The sequence below is a fragment of the Phyllostomus hastatus genome, unplaced genomic scaffold (assembly GCF_019186645.2).
Source record: "Phyllostomus hastatus isolate PE091 unplaced genomic scaffold, TTU_PhHast_1.1 phas_contig_148, whole genome shotgun sequence".
Classification (NCBI taxonomy): Eukaryota; Metazoa; Chordata; class Mammalia; order Chiroptera; family Phyllostomidae; genus Phyllostomus; species Phyllostomus hastatus.
In genome coordinates, this window is record NW_025333607.1 from 23,314,089 (window position 1) to 23,329,668 (window position 15,580).

The following is a 15,580-nucleotide window of genomic DNA, read 5'->3' on the forward strand; positions in this document are numbered from 1 at the left end:
GCCGCCGGGCGCCCTGGCCGCGGGAACCCCCGCTTTCGGAGTCGGCTGAGCCCGCCCCGTCAGTCTGGGCGGACTCCTGCGCCCTGTGCACCGGGGTTTCCTGCTCAGGCTCTGCCTTTAGCGCGTGTTTTACACGGAGGCGTGACCGACCTGCGATGCACGCCTGTGGAAAGAATGAGCGGCACATGAGTGATGGGACCTCGGGGCGGAGTCCGTCGGCGGCTTCCCCGCCTTCTGACCCGAGACCTGCCCCCGCCTCCCACCTCCGACCTCTGACCCCTCCCCCCCGCCCCGCCCCGCCCCCCAGAGCTCCGGATCAAGCGGCAGAACTCCTCCGACAGCATCTCCAGCCTGAACAGCGTCACCAGCCACTCCAGCGTGGGCAGCGGCAAGGACGCGGACGCCAAGAAGAAGAAGAAGAAGAGCTGGGTGGGTGAGGGGCCCGGGGCAGGTCCTGTGCGTGCGGCCCGGCGACCACCCCGCCCGTCCCCCCAGCGCAGGCAGCGGGTCCTTCTCGGGGACCGACACGTAGTCCCCTCGTCGTGGTCACCGAGCCCCTGTCCGCTCAGAGCGAGGGCTGCTGGCCCGCCCGCCCGTGGCCCCCGTGCTTGTCCCGCCTGCGCTCCCGGGGTCTCCGCACAGGTCAGGTCCACGGTCTTCGTCAGCAGCGGGGGGGTGCGCTGGGGTCCTGGGCCCCGCCTCCCTGCGGCCCCTCTACACCGAGTCATGGACAAAGCCGCGCACCCCGGTGCTCCGGGGGCCACCTCTTCCGCCTCTGGGGAGGCGTTCATGCAGCTGGGCTTGACCTCGTCCGCCGGGGAGCCCTTTCCCTGCCTGAGCGTCCAGGCCTCCCTGGCCGGGGGTGGGGAGGGGCCCGAGCCCAGGCTTCTGGCCCTCTGCCCCGGGGTGTGGGGGGGACCGGCCTACGGACCCCGCACAGCGCAGGCGGGCAGGCAGGCAGGTGCCCGCTGTGTGAAACGCCTGATTAAGTGTCGCTTCTTTTTTTTTTTTCCCTTCAAAATGCTGACTTCAAAACCCCATTTTTTTCCAGGTCTATGAGGTAAGAGATGTGGTTCCCCTCCCCTGTCTTCTCTTCCCCTCATCATGCCCCCCATTTCCACAGCGGCGCCCCCCCAAAGGCAGGCGGGCCGCTCACAGCACCACCCCGACCCCGAGCTCCTGGCTCGCCCCACGGCACGGCCCCCGCGGCTGCCCCCACCCGCGCAGGAGCCAGCGGGGGCCACAGCCTCCCTCCGCCCCCCGTCAGGCGACTCCCGCCCCGAAAGGGAGCTGCTGGCTTTCGCTCTGGCACCCCTCGGAGCCCCACAACGGAGAAGAGGAGCCCTCCGTGCACCCCGCGTTCGGGGGCCAGTTGGGGTCTGGGTGAGGGGAACCTGAGTTAGCTGAGGCCTAGGACCCTGCCCGGGGCCCCTCGCGTGTGCAGCCCCCTCGGCACCCGCAGGGTCTCCAAGGAGAGTCCCCGGAGCAGGGCACGGCCCCTGACAGGCGTCTGAGGGCCACGCCCACTCCCGCCCCCGGCATTGGGCTGCGTGTGGCGGGGGAGGGGGTGCGGAGGTGCACTCTCCGGTCTCGGCCCCCAGGAGCCCGCAGACTTGCCGGGGAGTCGACAGAGGAGACTGGGTCCTTGGGAGCAGCCCCTGTGGGCACGCTGACCCGGTCTGGGAGGGAGGAGGGACTGACCCCCGGAGGGAGGGACGCCCCCGGGGAGGGGCAGAAAGGGGACGGCCCAGGGGGTGGTGCGGGAAGAGACGCCTTTGCGTGGGCGCTGCCGGGCACAGGGAGCCCTGGGCAGGGCGGGCGGAGGTTGCCCAGCTGGGCGCTGACCGGAGAGGCAGGGCACGGAGACCATTTAAGCTCGGTTCCCCCCGGTCAGTGTCCCTCCCGGTGCGCCCCCCCCACCAGCCATCGGGACGCTCCTGGAACAGTGGCGCCCTCTGCAGGCTGAGGCCGGGGTGCATGCACGAGCACACGGGACACGCATGTGGGCTCACACACGCACGCGGCTGTCCACCAGGCAGCGTGAGGAGCGGACCTCCTGGCGTCGGGAACTCGGGAGCCCGAGTCCCAGCCCCAGGGCCCCTCGGCCGCGCCGAGCCCAGTGAGCCCGCACTCTGGCCTTCCCGCCTCGGGGGGCCTCTCGGCCGGGACCCGGCTTTGCGGCGCTTCTGGGCCGGGCGAGCTCTCGGCCGACGGGCCCCGCCGGCTTCCTGCCGCTGCCCACGCATCTTCCCCTCCCTCGCCGCCCACCGTGGCCACGCGGGTGGTCACCCTCATCGGACCTGCCAGGGCCCCCAACGCCGGCCCCCACCAGACCCTGCCGCCACCAGCAGCCCTCGGGACACCCTCAGAAGCGTCCCCTCAGACCCCCCATCACTGTCCCCCCCTGTCCCCCCACCCGTGTCCCTCTGTGCTGTGTGGCATGCTGTGTGGTGCATGTGCCGGGCGAGGGGCGCGGCCCGTGTGCAGGTCCGGCTCCCACCTGCCCCCCCCAGCTCATGGGCTGCCCCCGACGCACGGGCTGTGGTCACGTGACTGCGTCCCCAGGGCCGCAGGGGGACACCCCTCGTTCTCGGCCCTTCCGGTGGGCGCGCTGGAAGGCGCCAGAGCCTGGGGCGCGGGGAGCCCAGAGACGGCATGGCAGGCCCGATGCCTGTCTGCTCTGCGACCTCCGCCGAGCCACCACGGCGGCGGGCTCCGCTCTGCAGGCGCGGAGACACTGGTCCGATGTGCCCAGTCGGGGCTGCCCCCTCAGGTCCCCAGGCGGAGCCATCCCTGGCCGGGGAGCGTGCCCCATGACCTCTGGGGCTTCTCTGTCCCTCTCAGCCCCCCTGGGGAGGGAGAAGCCCCGGCCGACCCCCCAGCCTGCGGCGGCAGCCAGCTCCAGGCCGCTCTGCTGCCGCTGCTGCTCCGCAGAGCCCGGGGGAGGGAGGCTGCGCCCCCGCAGGCGGAGGCCCTGCCCGTGCGCCGCGCTGCCTCCGAGGCCCGGGACCGCCCCTCCCGTCCGCACGGGGGTCCCTGACGCCTCCACGCCCCCGGGTTCCGCTCCCTTCCAGCTCCGGAGCTCCTTCAACAAAGCCTTCAGCATCAAGAAGGGGCCCAAGTCAGCGTCCTCCTACTCCGACATCGAGGAGATCGCCACCCCCGACTCCTCGGCGCCCTCGTCCCCCAAGCTGCAGCACGGGGGGTCCGCGGAGACCGCCTCGCCCGCCGCCAAGCCCTCCCAGCCACCCTCCCTGGGCGTCGACGCCCCCGAGTAAGTGCTCGCCTGCGCCGCCCCCCGCCTGGCGCCTGCGTGAACCCCGCCCACGGCTGGCACTCAGCCCCTCCTACCCTGGGCCTCCGGGTCGAGCTGGGGGCCTGTCCCTTTCGCTGCTGCTGAGCACCCCGGGGCAGGTCGGCCCCCCGACACCCAGCCCAGCTCTCGGCCCCTGGCCGCCGGCTCGACGCCCGCCTCCCCGCAGGGCCCCTGCCCACCCAGCCCCCCACACGCGGCCGTTCCCCGCCAGCGAGGAGGAGGAGCCGGAGAAGAAGGAGGTGTCGGAGCTGCGCTCGGAGCTGTGGGAGAAGGAGATGAAGCTGACGGACATCCGCCTGGAGGCCCTGAACTCCGCCCACCAGCTGGACCAGCTGCGGGAGACCATGCACAACATGCAGGTCGGTGCGGCCGCGCCGCGGCGGGGGGACCGGCCGCGCGCCCCGGCCCCGCCCCTACCCCCGTCTCTTCTGGCCGCAGCTGGAGGTGGACCTGCTCAAGGCGGAGAACGACCGGCTGAAGGTCGCCCCCGGCCCCCCAGCGGGCTCCGCGCCGGGGCAGGTCCCCGGGTCGTCGGCGCTGTCCTCCCCGCGCCGCACGCTGGGCCTGGCGCTCACCCATGCCTTCAGCCCGAGTCTGCCGGACTCAGGTGCCTTGGGGAGGAGGGCCTGTCCGGGGCGGGGCGGGCCCCCGGGGTGGGGGACAGGGTCCCATGGGGCCCACCCACCGTTGCACAAGCCAGGGGACACAGGGCTGCTCGGTCCCTCGGCTGTCATCGCTGTCCGGTGTCGGGCCGCCGTCCCCTTGGGGCCGCTTTGAGAACGGGGGGGAGGGACCAGGACCGCAGGGGGTGGGGAGAAGGCGGGGGCGGGGGAGGGGGGCGCCTGCGCCGACAGTCCCCCCCGCCGCCCGCAGACCTGTCGCCCATGGACGGCATCAGCAGCGGCCCGAAGGAGGAGGCCGCCCTCCGCGTGGTGGTGAGGATGCCGCCGCAGCACATCATCCGCGGGGTGAGCGCCGCTCCCCCACCCAGGGGGCCGGGGCCAGGGGGCCTGGGGGGGCACCCTCCCCTTGGCGCGCCCTTCCCGGGGGCTCACCTGCTTCTATCCTGGCCCGGCAGGACTTGAAGCAGCAGGAATTCTTCCTGGGCTGCAGCAAGGTCAGCGGGAAGCTGGACTGGAAGGTGCTGGACGAAGCTGTTTTCCAGGTGTTCAAGGTAAAGGGGCGGGGCTCCCACAGAGGGGCTCGTCCTCCCGCTGGGGCCCGGGGACCTTGGGGCTCGGGTGGGAGAGCCATGTGCCCCCCCCCGGGGTTTCTTTTTCTGGTGGCTTCCCGTCTGCACGTGTGTGTCTCCTCGGCGTCCCTCACCGCCTCCCGGTGCCCCTTCCGTCAGGACTACATCTCCAAGGTGGACCCAGCCTCCACCCTGGGGCTCAGCACCGAGTCCATCCACGGCTACAGCATCAGCCACGTGAAGCGGGTGCTGGACGCGGAGCCCCCGGAGATGCCCCCGTGCCGCCGCGGGGTCACCAACATCTCCGTGTCCCTCAAAGGTCAGCGCCGGCCCTGCGGCCGGGTGGGCGGAGGAGGGGCAGGGGGTCCCCGGGTGCCCACCCAGCTCCAATTCCCGAGAAGCCGCAGTACAAACCTCCCTGCGCCGTAGCGCCGTTTGCCTTCCAGGTCCCGGTTCCGGTTCCGGTTCTGCCAGCACACCAGGGTGGAAAGTTGGCTTTAAACGTTCCGTTGTTGCCGGCGTGTCCTTTGTAGTTAGGCCTGTGGTTGTAACAGACCTTCTCTCGTCGTTATTCCCTAAGCGGTACAGCGTAACGTTTACACAGTGTTTACACTGTATCGGGTACTGCGAGTCTCCAGAGACGGTTGGAAGCGCACGGGAGGCTGCGTGTGGGTCACGCACACGTACGACACCGTTTATGCCGGGACTTGAGCGTCCTGGGGACTTGGTGTCCGTGAGGGCGCTGGGGGAGGAGGGTCTGGGGTCCGATCCACCGCGGGTACCAGGTATCGGGGGGCGACTCCGGCCAGGTGGAGGAAGATGGGGCCGAGCCCTGCTCTCGGGGACGTTTTTGTTAGCAGGGAATTTCTGCCGAGTCGCCCGCGCGCCCGTAGCCGCTCCCTAAAACTACGATACACGTCGTCAGCCTTCTGGGTCAGGGGCTCCCTGCGGGGCCCGGGATGTGAGCTTTCAGCGGGCCCCCACGCAGAGAAGGAGGGGCCCTCGGGCCGGGGCCGCCCTCACGCGCTCTGGGGCCGGGTTCCAGGTCTGAAGGAGAAGTGTGTGGACAGCCTGGTGTTCGAGACGCTGATCCCCAAGCCCATGATGCAGCACTACATCAGCCTGCTGCTCAAGCACCGGCGCCTGGTCCTCTCGGGCCCCAGCGGCACGGGCAAGACCTACCTGACCAACCGGCTGGCCGAGTACCTGGTGGAGCGCTCCGGCCGCGAGGTCACCGAGGGCATCGTCAGCACCTTCAACATGCACCAGCAGTCCTGCAAGGTGGCCCCGCCCGCCGCCCTTCGGGCCTCCGTCTCCCCCGCCCCCTCCCCCGCCGCGTCCCCTTCTCTGCTCCTTTGTCCCCCTCTCGATCTCTGTCCCCGGCCTGTGACGCTCCTTCCGTTGGCCGAGGTCTGAGCCACAAGCCCCTCTTTTCACCCCATCCTGCCCTTCCTCTCCCTCCCCTCTGCCTTCCTCCCCCAAGGCACTTGCTGGCCGGGAGCTTTCTGGAAGGAAACGGTCAAAGCTGAGTGTTTCCTGTTGCTCAGTCCTCTACCGAGTCCTGGCGTCTCCGAGCACACCCCAGCACCCGGGGGTCAGACCTCAGTTCTTCCGGGGCGGGGGGGCGTCACGGCCCCCACCCCACCGGCGAAAACCCACTTTAGTGTGCGCCGTGTCAGGGGTGGGGCCGCTGCTTTAGAGGGGGCTCCAGAGACCTGAGACCACTGCTCATCCGCATGTGGCTCTGCCGCTGCGGTCAGGTGTCGGGTGCGCCGGGAGGGGGCGGGGGCCCAGGGAGACTCAGGGCGGGCGGGGCCGCTGCCCCCGAAGGCTGACCCCACCCCCCTGCCCTGCCGTGGCAGGACCTGCAGCTGTACCTCTCCAACCTGGCCAACCAGATCGACCGGGACACGGGGACCGGGGACGTGCCCCTGGTGATCCTGCTGGATGACCTGAGCGAGGCGGGCTCCATCAGCGAGCTGGTCAACGGGGCCCTCACCTGCAAGTACCACAAGTGGTGAGCTGAGGGGGGGCCGCGCCCACCGGGGGGTGGGGGCGGGGGGGGGAGGGCCCGGCGGGCAGCCCGAGTTCGCCGAGCCTCAGCGAGCCCTGGGCCCTGTGTTCCCACAGCCCCTACGTCATAGGGACCACGAATCAGCCCGTGAAGATGACACCCAATCACGGCTTGCACCTGAGCTTCAGGTGAGCCCTTCCGTCCCCGCCCCGGGGTCGGTGCCGCCGCTGTGTCCCGGGGCCGGCCGGAGAGCCGTGGGCAGCGGCAGGCCTGAGAACCGGAGAGAGCTGTGGGCTGGGAGGGGAGGGCAGCCGTATCTGCTGCGTCGGTCGGGGGAGCAGGCGGGCCCGGGGGCGAGGAGAGGACAGGAGAGGGCAGGGCCGCGGAGGGTGGAGGGGCAGCCAGGTCGGGCTCTCTGCCCGCACCCCCTCGGCCAGCGGCCGCACACAGTCCCCGGCCCGGGAGCCAGCCCTGCCCGCCCGGGTGGGCAGGGGCACAGACCGGTCAGCAGGGGCTGACGCCGCCCGCCCCGACCCCGGCGCAGGATGCTGACCTTCTCCAACAACGTGGAGCCGGCCAACGGCTTCCTGGTCCGCTACCTGCGGCGGAAGCTGCTGGAGTCGGACAGCGACGCCAACGCCAACCGGGAGGAGCTGCTGCGGGTGCTGGACTGGGTGCCCAAGCTGTGGTACCACCTGCACACCTTCCTGGAGAAGCACAGCACCTCCGACTTCCTCATCGGTGTGTACGGCCGGCCATCGTCCCGCCCCCCCTGCCCGCCGCCCCGCCCCCCGCCCTGCCCCCCAGGCCGGCCGCAGCCGGGAGGGACCGGCTGTGGCCTCGGACCCGGGACCCCGAGTCACTCAGCGAGCTTCCCGGCACAGTGAGCCCCGCGGTTTAGGGGGGCCACTGGGCCTTCGAACGCCAAGCCCCCCCCTTCCGTGTGTTTTCCCCACAATTAAGGGAAAACAGGAGGGGAGGTGTTTGGGGATTTCGAAGCTGCCCCTCGCCGCCCCCCTTGGGAGGCGTAGCTCAGGAGGACGCCGGCCACGCTGCCTGTGCCCCGACGCCGCTCAGCATCGCCCCCCGCTGGGCTCCCTTCTTCCTCGGCGCGCCCGGGCCCTCTGCCCGGTGTTGGGGGGAGGGGGGCAGAGGCGGGTCCCCGGGGCAGCCAGGCCCCCAGCCAGCTCACGGCCCCTCGCGTCCCCGCAGGCCCCTGCTTCTTCCTGTCCTGCCCCATCGGCATCGAGGACTTCCGCACCTGGTTCATTGACCTGTGGAACAACTCCATCATCCCCTACCTGCAGGAGGGGGCCAAGGACGGCGTCAAGGTGAGCCCTGCCCTCGGGCTCCGCTCCGCCCCCGCGGTCCCGCTGTCCTCCCCCAAAGCAGGTGGGGGGGACAGTTTCCTCCACGTCGGACGCAGGCCCCCGAAACGGGCTGGGTTCCCTTACAGACAGGCAGGCGGGGGCACCCACGGACAAAGCCGCCCTCGGCAGGTGGCTGCACGGGCGCTGCCTGGGGCCTCGTGCCCACCCAACTCAGGCTGCCCCGGGGGTCCCCGCAAACCAAAAAAGAATTGCACCGAGGGTTAAATAAAGGCCCACGACCGCCTTTGCTCCTTGCTAGTGAAAACCGTGGCTTCATTTAAGTCCCTTGACCTTCTTAACCCCCTCCCGCAAGAAGGATGGCCGGCTCAGGTCCGCCCCCGTGGCCGGGCCGTTTGGGAGACGAGGAAGCGTGTGGGGGGGCTTTTAGTTGGGAGGCCGAACGAGAGCTCGGTGTGGAAGAAAGATACCCTGTTTTTAAACCGTTCCGGCTGCTGTCGCCGGTGACTCAGGGCACATCAGGGCACAGCGCACTCCCAAGCCCCGATGCCGTGGCCGGCCCCCCGGGCACCCGTGGTCCACAGCAGTGATGTGTCGTGGTGACAAGTCTCCCCTGGTGACGCGGTGAATCTCCAGGGGCGTGGTCTGCCAGATGATGCCAGAGCTCACTGTTCCGCTTAATTTTGCATCATTGCTGCAAGTTGATGTGAAAGCATCCTTTGTTTTAGATTTTATTTATTTTGAGGGAGGGAAGGGAGGGAGAAAGAGAGAGCGAGAGAAACATCAATGTGTGGTTGCTGGGGGCCATGGCCTGCAACCCAGGCATGTGCCCTGACTGGGAATCGAACCTGCGACTCTTTGGTTCGCAGCCCGCGTTCCATCCACTGAGCTACGTCAGCCAGGGCACATCTTTTATTTTTATTTTTTACTTCTTTTTAACTGATGTTCAGACACAGTTGTCTCCCTTTTCCCACCTCTGCTTGCCCCCCCCCACGCCCGCCCCCCCCCCGTGGCTCTGCCCGTGGGTCCCTCATTCACGTTCATGCACGTCCCTGCCCCGTCTTTCCCAGGTCGTGTCCCTCTCCCCTCCCCTCTGGTTACTGTCAGTTAAAAGCTGTCGATTTCAACGTTTCTGGTTGTATGTTGCTTGCCGGTTGTTTTTTTTAATTAGCTTCCGCTTGTAGGCGAGATCGCACATTATTTTTCCCTCACCGCCTGGCTTATTTCACTTTGCACACTGCTGTCCAGCTCCATCCATACTGTTGTGAAGGGCGGGAGCTCCTTTTTCTCTGCTGCATAGTATTCCACTGTGTAAATGTACCACAGTTTATCGATCCCCTTGTTTACCGACAGGCACCTGGGCTGTTTCCAGCACTTGGCCTCGTGAACTGTGCTGCTACGTAAAAGCGTTTTTTACACAGATAGCCTCGGCTTCAACACAGCCGACAAGTTCTCAAGCTGTTACTGCTAAAGCAGGGAAGTGTTTCCTCCTCGAGAGGTGGAACTGCGGGGCCTTGAGATCTGTGCGTGTTACGTTCTAACTCGGCCACAGTGTCCTCCCAAGTGCCTCCGCCGGTTCACATGCGCTCACCTCCCGCGCTGGGAGCGCCAGGAGACCCCGCAGGACCGGAGTATCGGCACAGGCCCTGAGACGTGCAGGCACCCTCGGGCGACGGCGTGGCCGAGCCTCTGGTCTGTGGGCCCCCCTCCCCTGACCCCGTTGCTCCTTCCCCGCAGGTGCACGGGCAGAAAGCTGCTTGGGAGGACCCCGTGGAGTGGGTCCGGGACACGCTCCCCTGGCCGTCCGCCCAGCAGGACCAGTCGAAGCTATACCACCTGCCCCCGCCCACCGTGGGCCCCCACAGCATGGCCTCGCCGCCCGAGGACAGGACGGTCAAAGACTGCACCCCGAGTTCTCTGGAGTCGGACCCCCTGGTGAGTGGGCGAGCCGGGGGAGCACCCGTGGGGCCAGGGCCCGGGGGAGCCCGCGGGAGCCCTGGCTGTCTGAGCCCCGGGGGCAAGGGGCTCGTACCGCCGCCCACCTGGGCAGGTGGGCACGTGTGCCAGCGGGGGAGGGGGGACGTTCTCGCAAGGCCCGGTCCCAGGCGGGGACGCCCACTGTGCAGCGTGGCCCCTGGCTGCCTGTCCTCTCCACCGGCACTGGGGGGCGGGCAGCGTCCATCCAGGCACCTCGTGGACCCTGCAGAGAGCCGGCCGGGCCGGGGGACAGAGCGGGGGGCGTGTCGGCAGCGCCGAGACGCCGGGGGCCTGAGCCGAGAGCAGAGGAAACGTCCCCGCACACTCCCGACGGAGGGGTGGACAGGGGCCCCCCACAGGCTCTGGGCCAGAGCAGGGGGCACGTGGCCGGTGAGCACGGAGAGGGGCGCCCCCTCTCCAGCCACGGGGGACGTGCAGACGCGGATGGGGAGACGGGGAGACGGCCCCCGCGAGGCGGCGGGCGTGTCCCTGAGGACGGCCTGAGGGCCAGTCCCGTGACCCTCGAGCTGGACCTTACGAGCAGGAAGGTCTTCCCCTGTGGCCGTCGTGCGTTTTTCTTCACGTTTCCGCTTCACTGAAAGTGCGCGTGAGAACGCTGACACCGGAGACTGCGTCAGCAGGGTGGGGGGCCGGCGGAACGGAGGGCTGGCCGGGCCTCGCTGAGGGGGGTCCCAGGCTCCGAGCAGCAGCGGGACGCAGGGGACGGAGGGGAAGGGGCAGGACCCGAGCCGAGCACCGGGGCCTGGGAGCTGGCGGGGGGGTCCCCGCGGCGACCCCGAGTCCCGCTGCGGGCTGATGCGCCTGTCGGCACTTCCCCCGCTCCACCTGGCGTGCGCCGTGCGCCCAGGCCTTGCGCCCTCTCCCGAGGGCGGCACCTGGCTCGCGGGGGCTCTCCTTCGGCTTGTCACCCACGTACCAGCGTAGCACCCGCCGCCCAGACGCCCCCAGGGTGTGGGTTCAGAGGGGAACCCCCATGACCCTCGTCTGCAAGCGGGGCCCTGACTCACGGGCAGACCAAGGCTCAGAGCCGCCCCGGGATGGTTGACAGCGCCCCCTGCAGGCAGGCAGGCAGGCAGGCCCCGGTCCGCACCCTCACGGCCCCCTCGTCCTGCCCCCTCGTCCTGCCCCCTCTAGATGGCCATGCTGCTGAAGCTGCAGGAAGCTGCCAATTACATCGAGTCCCCGGACCGGGAGACCATCCTGGACCCCAACCTGCAGGCGACGCTCTGAGGGCCTGGTGGTCCCCGCCGCCGCCGCCGCCCCAGGACACAGGACGCTGCAGCAGCAGCGCCATCCGCCCCCGCCCTCCCCGAGCCTGGCTCCCCGGCGAGGCCTGCACGGGCGGGGGAGGAGGGACGGGAAGCCGGCGGGTGCTCGGTGCTGCGCCCTTGAGAACTTCCCGGAGGGACTGGCGGGTAGCCTTCGGGAGCTCGTGCCCCCGCACCCGTGAACCGGCCCCCTCTCCTGACCGTGGGGAGAGGACAGCACTGGGCCTTTTCCCTGGGTTTCTCGTCTGGACGACAGACTCCTGGGCGTTCTGGGGGGGGTGCGGGAGACAGCAGATGAGCCCGCGGCGGGTCCTCGCCAGTCCTCAGGAGCAGCTCTGAGAGAGACCGTCCCTGCAGGGGGGCGCCCCCCCGAGAGAGGCGGGAGCACCCCGGACTTCTGCAGACCCCTCCCCACCCGCCGCCACTGCCAACGACACCCCCCCAGGAGGTCTGGGTGGAGCCCGGGAGGAGCAGCATGTGGTCTCAAAGACGCTCCGATCCACCTGCAAACGCTGTCGAAACGAGGGACGGATGCCGCTGGAGGGGGAGCCAGGTGCCGGGGGAGCACACGCCCGGCCGCCCGGGTGACGGCGGGCGCGGGCCAGCGGCCGGCGGGAAGGACAGCCGGAGGACGGCCGGGCCACGGAAACCACACGGCGCCACGGAAACCACGCGGCACCACGGAAACCACGCGGCACCCGCCCTGGCGGGAAGGACGGCCGCTGCCCCAGCCCCGCACGCCCCACGGGCGTGGGCGTCAATAAACTCTGCTTCTTTATTTTTTGTTTTTGTTTTTGTTTTGTTTCTCTTTTTCCTCCCTTTTTGCCTATTTATTTTCCTTTTCTCTTTTGTGGGCTTGTTTTTCCCCCATCTCACGTGGCCGTGAGACGCTGGGGCTGGTGTGGCTTCTCCGGCAGGTTTTCCTTGGGGACTCTGGCGCCCTCTGGTGGGCGCCAGCAGGTGCCTGCGGTGCCTCCGGCCTCAGCATCCTCCCGGCTGGCAGGAGACTCGCGGCGCTGGTGCAGCGACAGCAGCGGGAGAAGGGGACCTTCCTGTTCAGAGAAAGCACCACACAGCGCCCCACGGCCAGCCTCTGGCGCGAGGGCCGGACGCCCGTCTTGACGGGGGAGGCGCCTGAGCTTCGAGGCCTGTGGATTCGAGGGAACCCAGAGCCCCAGTGTCCTGAGGGCAGCCGCTCGGGCCCCACGGAACCCCAAGCCCAGCCTGGCCTCTCCTGTCTGTCTGTGGCGAGTGTGAGCGACTCCCAGTCCGACGCCGGGCCCAGGGATCGGCCTCCCGCAGGCACCGCCCTTGCCCGAGCCGCCTGGAGGCCTGGAGGTCTGGCGGCCGTAGCCCGGCCGGCGCTGGCAGAGCAGGTGAAAGGAAAGCGGGACTCGGGCCCCGGCGCCCCCCTCCCCTTGCGACCCAGACCTCCGGGGCCGCCTGAGCATCGCAGCCAGACCCAAGGGGGCGGCCGGAGAGGAGTCTCCCACGAGCCACTCGGGGCACGGTGGGCAGAAGACCCCGGGGTCTGTGGCCGTGGCCTGAAGGACGACAGAACCTTGCTTTTCTCCACTGGGATGCCGGCTTCCTGCCACTGCCGAAAGCCCCACAGGCCCAAACCCAGGCCGGGCTGCCTGGGGAGGCTGCAACTCCAGGGCTCTGGGGCGCGCCTGGGCCCCAGTTCTGGCTCTTCGCGCTGCCAAGTAGCACGAGCTCTTCTTGGAAGCCGTGGGCACCCACTCTGCCGGCCCGGGCCCTCTGTCCCACCGACCGTGCAGTGGGTGCACCTGAACCCTCACGTCAGCATGTTCTCATTCAGGTCCGAAAGGGGGCTCATACCGTCCCCCGAGAAAGCCTCGGCCGTCACCTGCCCGCCCCCGGGGGCGGCGGGGTCCCCTGGGCTGGAGCCTGTCCCTGCTGTCCCTGCCGAGTCCGTGAGCTGTGAGGGCCCCAGCCGCCTCGGCTGTGCCCCCTGCAGTCCCGAGGTGGGCGGCGGCTGTTCGCCCCGTTTGGTGCTGACATCACTGCCTTACGGCCCCTGCTGTGCGGACGAGGAGGCCCCGGCGCCGGAAGTCCTAACTGGGGAGGAAGCCCGGATGGGCCTCCTCTGACCACCGCCCCAGCCCCCGGCCCGTGGCTCCGGCACTCGGCGTCCACCCCACGGGTGGCTGAGCCCGTACCTCTGTCTTCTGGTGCTGCCCGGCCAGTGCCTTCTGCCGTGGACGTTGCTGGCTACTTGAGAAAAGGGAAGGGAGAACCCCTCCCTCCATTCCAACTGCCTCAGCGCCCCCGAGGGGTGCTCGTCTCCCTGGAGCCCTGGGCACCACCACGAGTTGTCTCCGGACCCTCGGCAGGTGGGTGCTCGAGGTCTCCCAGTTCCCGGACTTGCTTCTCTGATCCTGGGACCTGCCCCCGCTGCTCTCGGCCAGAGGCTGCGTGCCACCCAGGTCTCCGGCCGCTCTCCTCCAGGGGGCACCTTCCTGTCTAACGAGGTCCCTCTGGAGCCTGGACCCCGCTGACGGTCGTGTGCCCAGACCACTCCCGGCAGGGCCCGTCATCTCGCCGAGGAGCCCCCGTCCTGGGCAACGGCAGGGGGTGAGCCTCCTCGTGGTGCTATCCCGCCCATCCAGGCCTCTCCAAAGCAGAAGACCAGAACTCCCCTCCCTGCCCCAGGACTCACAGCAAGAGCAGACCCACAGCGTTCTCCTACCTGCACACCGGCCTCTGGGCGGGCGGGGACCCCGGGGACTCCCTGAAACACAAGAGCTGGGTCCCCAAAGCTCCATCCTCACCCCGCAGGCGACCTCCGCAGTATCTCTGCCCGTTTAGCCGGGAGTCTGTGCCCTCTCCTTCCTCCCAGCACCCGGCTCCATTCCCGACCGAAGCCGGGCTGCGGACGGCGGCCACCCTCTGGGGAGGGAGGCGGGGCGCACCTCAGCAGAGCCCCTCCCCCTTCCCGGTGAAGGGGGCACCCTGTTTCGTTCAGCGTGTCTGTTTCTCGAACCTGCCTAGGCACTAACAATAAAACACTAGGTGATCGGAGGCTGACCCGGGGCCTGAAGTTTGTGTGTGTCTCTGTGTGTGTGTGTCCCAAGAGCAGGCTGCTGTGGCTGTGTCCTGTCTTCCGAGGCGCCCGGGGCCACTGTTCGCACCAGTCGGCTCTGTGGCTGCTCCGCGGTGCTCACCTGTCTCTGGGGGTCCGCCTGCCACCGTCTTTTCCGGGAGTCCCACCACTGGGGGGCTGGAGGCCGCCCGCAAGGCAGGGTCGCCCTCGGCCCGCAAAAGAGACCCTCCCACCAAGTCCTTGCCGTGGCCTGCGTGGTCTGGAGCTACCTGCCCCCCCCGTCTCTCTGCACCCCTCGGGTGCTCCGCACACGGCCGTGGTTTGGGGGCTTCGTTTCTCGCATCCGGTTCCCCTGGTTGGCAAGACCGAGTGTCTTCCTTCCCAGCTCCCTGAGACCGGGGCCAGTGTCCCCAGGGGCGCCCCTTTCCGTGGTCTGAGGGAACCTGTCTCCTGCGGTTCTCCCAGGGGGGTCGGGGGAGCGTGGCAGCCGGGGCCCCGTCTTCCTCAGACCCCTTGGCGCCCGGGGCAGCACCCTGGACAGAAACCCTGAGGGTAGGTGACGCGTGCCCGACCCTGGGGAGGATGTGGTCCTGAGAGCCCGGAAGCAGGGGCCCCCGTGTCCAGCCGGAAGGGGGTTCCCGTCGTCTGTAGGACAGGAGGTGGTTCTGTGCTGGCCGCACAGCTCCCCGAGGTCCGGGGGCTGCGTCACTCTGGCTCACCAGCCTTGACCCACCCCATCCCTTCCCTCCCTCCCTCCTGGGCCTCAGGCTGAGCTGACGCCACTGAGCAGACTGCAAGCCAACCCCACCGCTGGGGGGGACGCGCTTTTGCCGAGGGGTCAGTGAGGGAGACGGAAGTAGTGGTGGGAGGTGGTGGGCTCGTAGGGAGACTGAGTACTGCTGACTGACGGGCTGGGGCTCGTGGTCCCACTGTGGGGGCCGTCGGTCACAGTGCTCCGAGGGATGCTGTGCCCCCCCAGCAGCCAGAGCCTGAGCCTTCTGCCCTTTGTCCTGGAATCAACTTTATATACACATACTCACGAGTCCTCAGTCGACCTGATCAGGCACCTGGGGGCCACCACGGGGCTCTGCCCTCAGCCAGTGTCCCTGCGTGCCTGTCGGCCCAGCCTGGTCCCGGGGAAGAGGAGGGCAAGCTGGAAGGCGGTTGCATCTCGAAGGGAGGACACCAATGAAAACACAGAGGCTTCAGGGAGACCCGCGTGGTTGACACTTAAACCTGTGGACCCGGGATGCTGGTGGGCGAGGGTTCGGCTATTTTCCTTAACGAGCGTCCCTGGGGGCGTCTCTGACCCGCGTGCTCGCGGGTGCCCCTGGGTCCCTTGGCTCGACTGCTCTCGTGTGTGAACGCTTTGGTTCTCAGCGTGTGTCTCCAGACCG

The 15,580-nt window shown here is 69.2% G+C and overlaps 1 protein-coding gene across 5 annotated transcripts in view; it reads left to right on the forward strand.

The window, feature by feature from the left end:
* Positions 1-11,894, forward strand: part of NAV1 (neuron navigator 1) — a 132,795-nt gene extending 120,901 nt beyond the window's left edge. For 3 of the 5 annotated variants that reach the window (XM_045817106.1, XM_045817116.1, XM_045817130.1), the window contains 15 exons: positions 308-429; positions 1,052-1,060; positions 3,075-3,274; positions 3,483-3,675; positions 3,755-3,923; positions 4,190-4,284; positions 4,395-4,490; positions 4,668-4,827; positions 5,554-5,789; positions 6,371-6,525; positions 6,639-6,710; positions 7,067-7,263; positions 7,735-7,853; positions 9,588-9,785; positions 10,983-11,894. In XM_045817106.1, the coding sequence (XP_045673062.1) occupies positions 308-429; positions 1,052-1,060; positions 3,075-3,274; positions 3,483-3,675; positions 3,755-3,923; positions 4,190-4,284; positions 4,395-4,490; positions 4,668-4,827; positions 5,554-5,789; positions 6,371-6,525; positions 6,639-6,710; positions 7,067-7,263; positions 7,735-7,853; positions 9,588-9,785; positions 10,983-11,078 (2,117 nt within the window). In that variant the 3' untranslated portion in view covers positions 11,079-11,894. The remainder of the gene's footprint in view (positions 1-307; positions 430-1,051; positions 1,061-3,074; positions 3,275-3,482; positions 3,676-3,754; positions 3,924-4,189; positions 4,285-4,394; positions 4,491-4,667; positions 4,828-5,553; positions 5,790-6,370; positions 6,526-6,638; positions 6,711-7,066; positions 7,264-7,734; positions 7,854-9,587; positions 9,786-10,982) is intronic. The other 2 variants (XM_045817108.1, XM_045817124.1) reach the window with 1 other exon arrangement.
* The last annotated feature ends 3,686 nt before the right edge of the window (positions 11,895-15,580 follow it).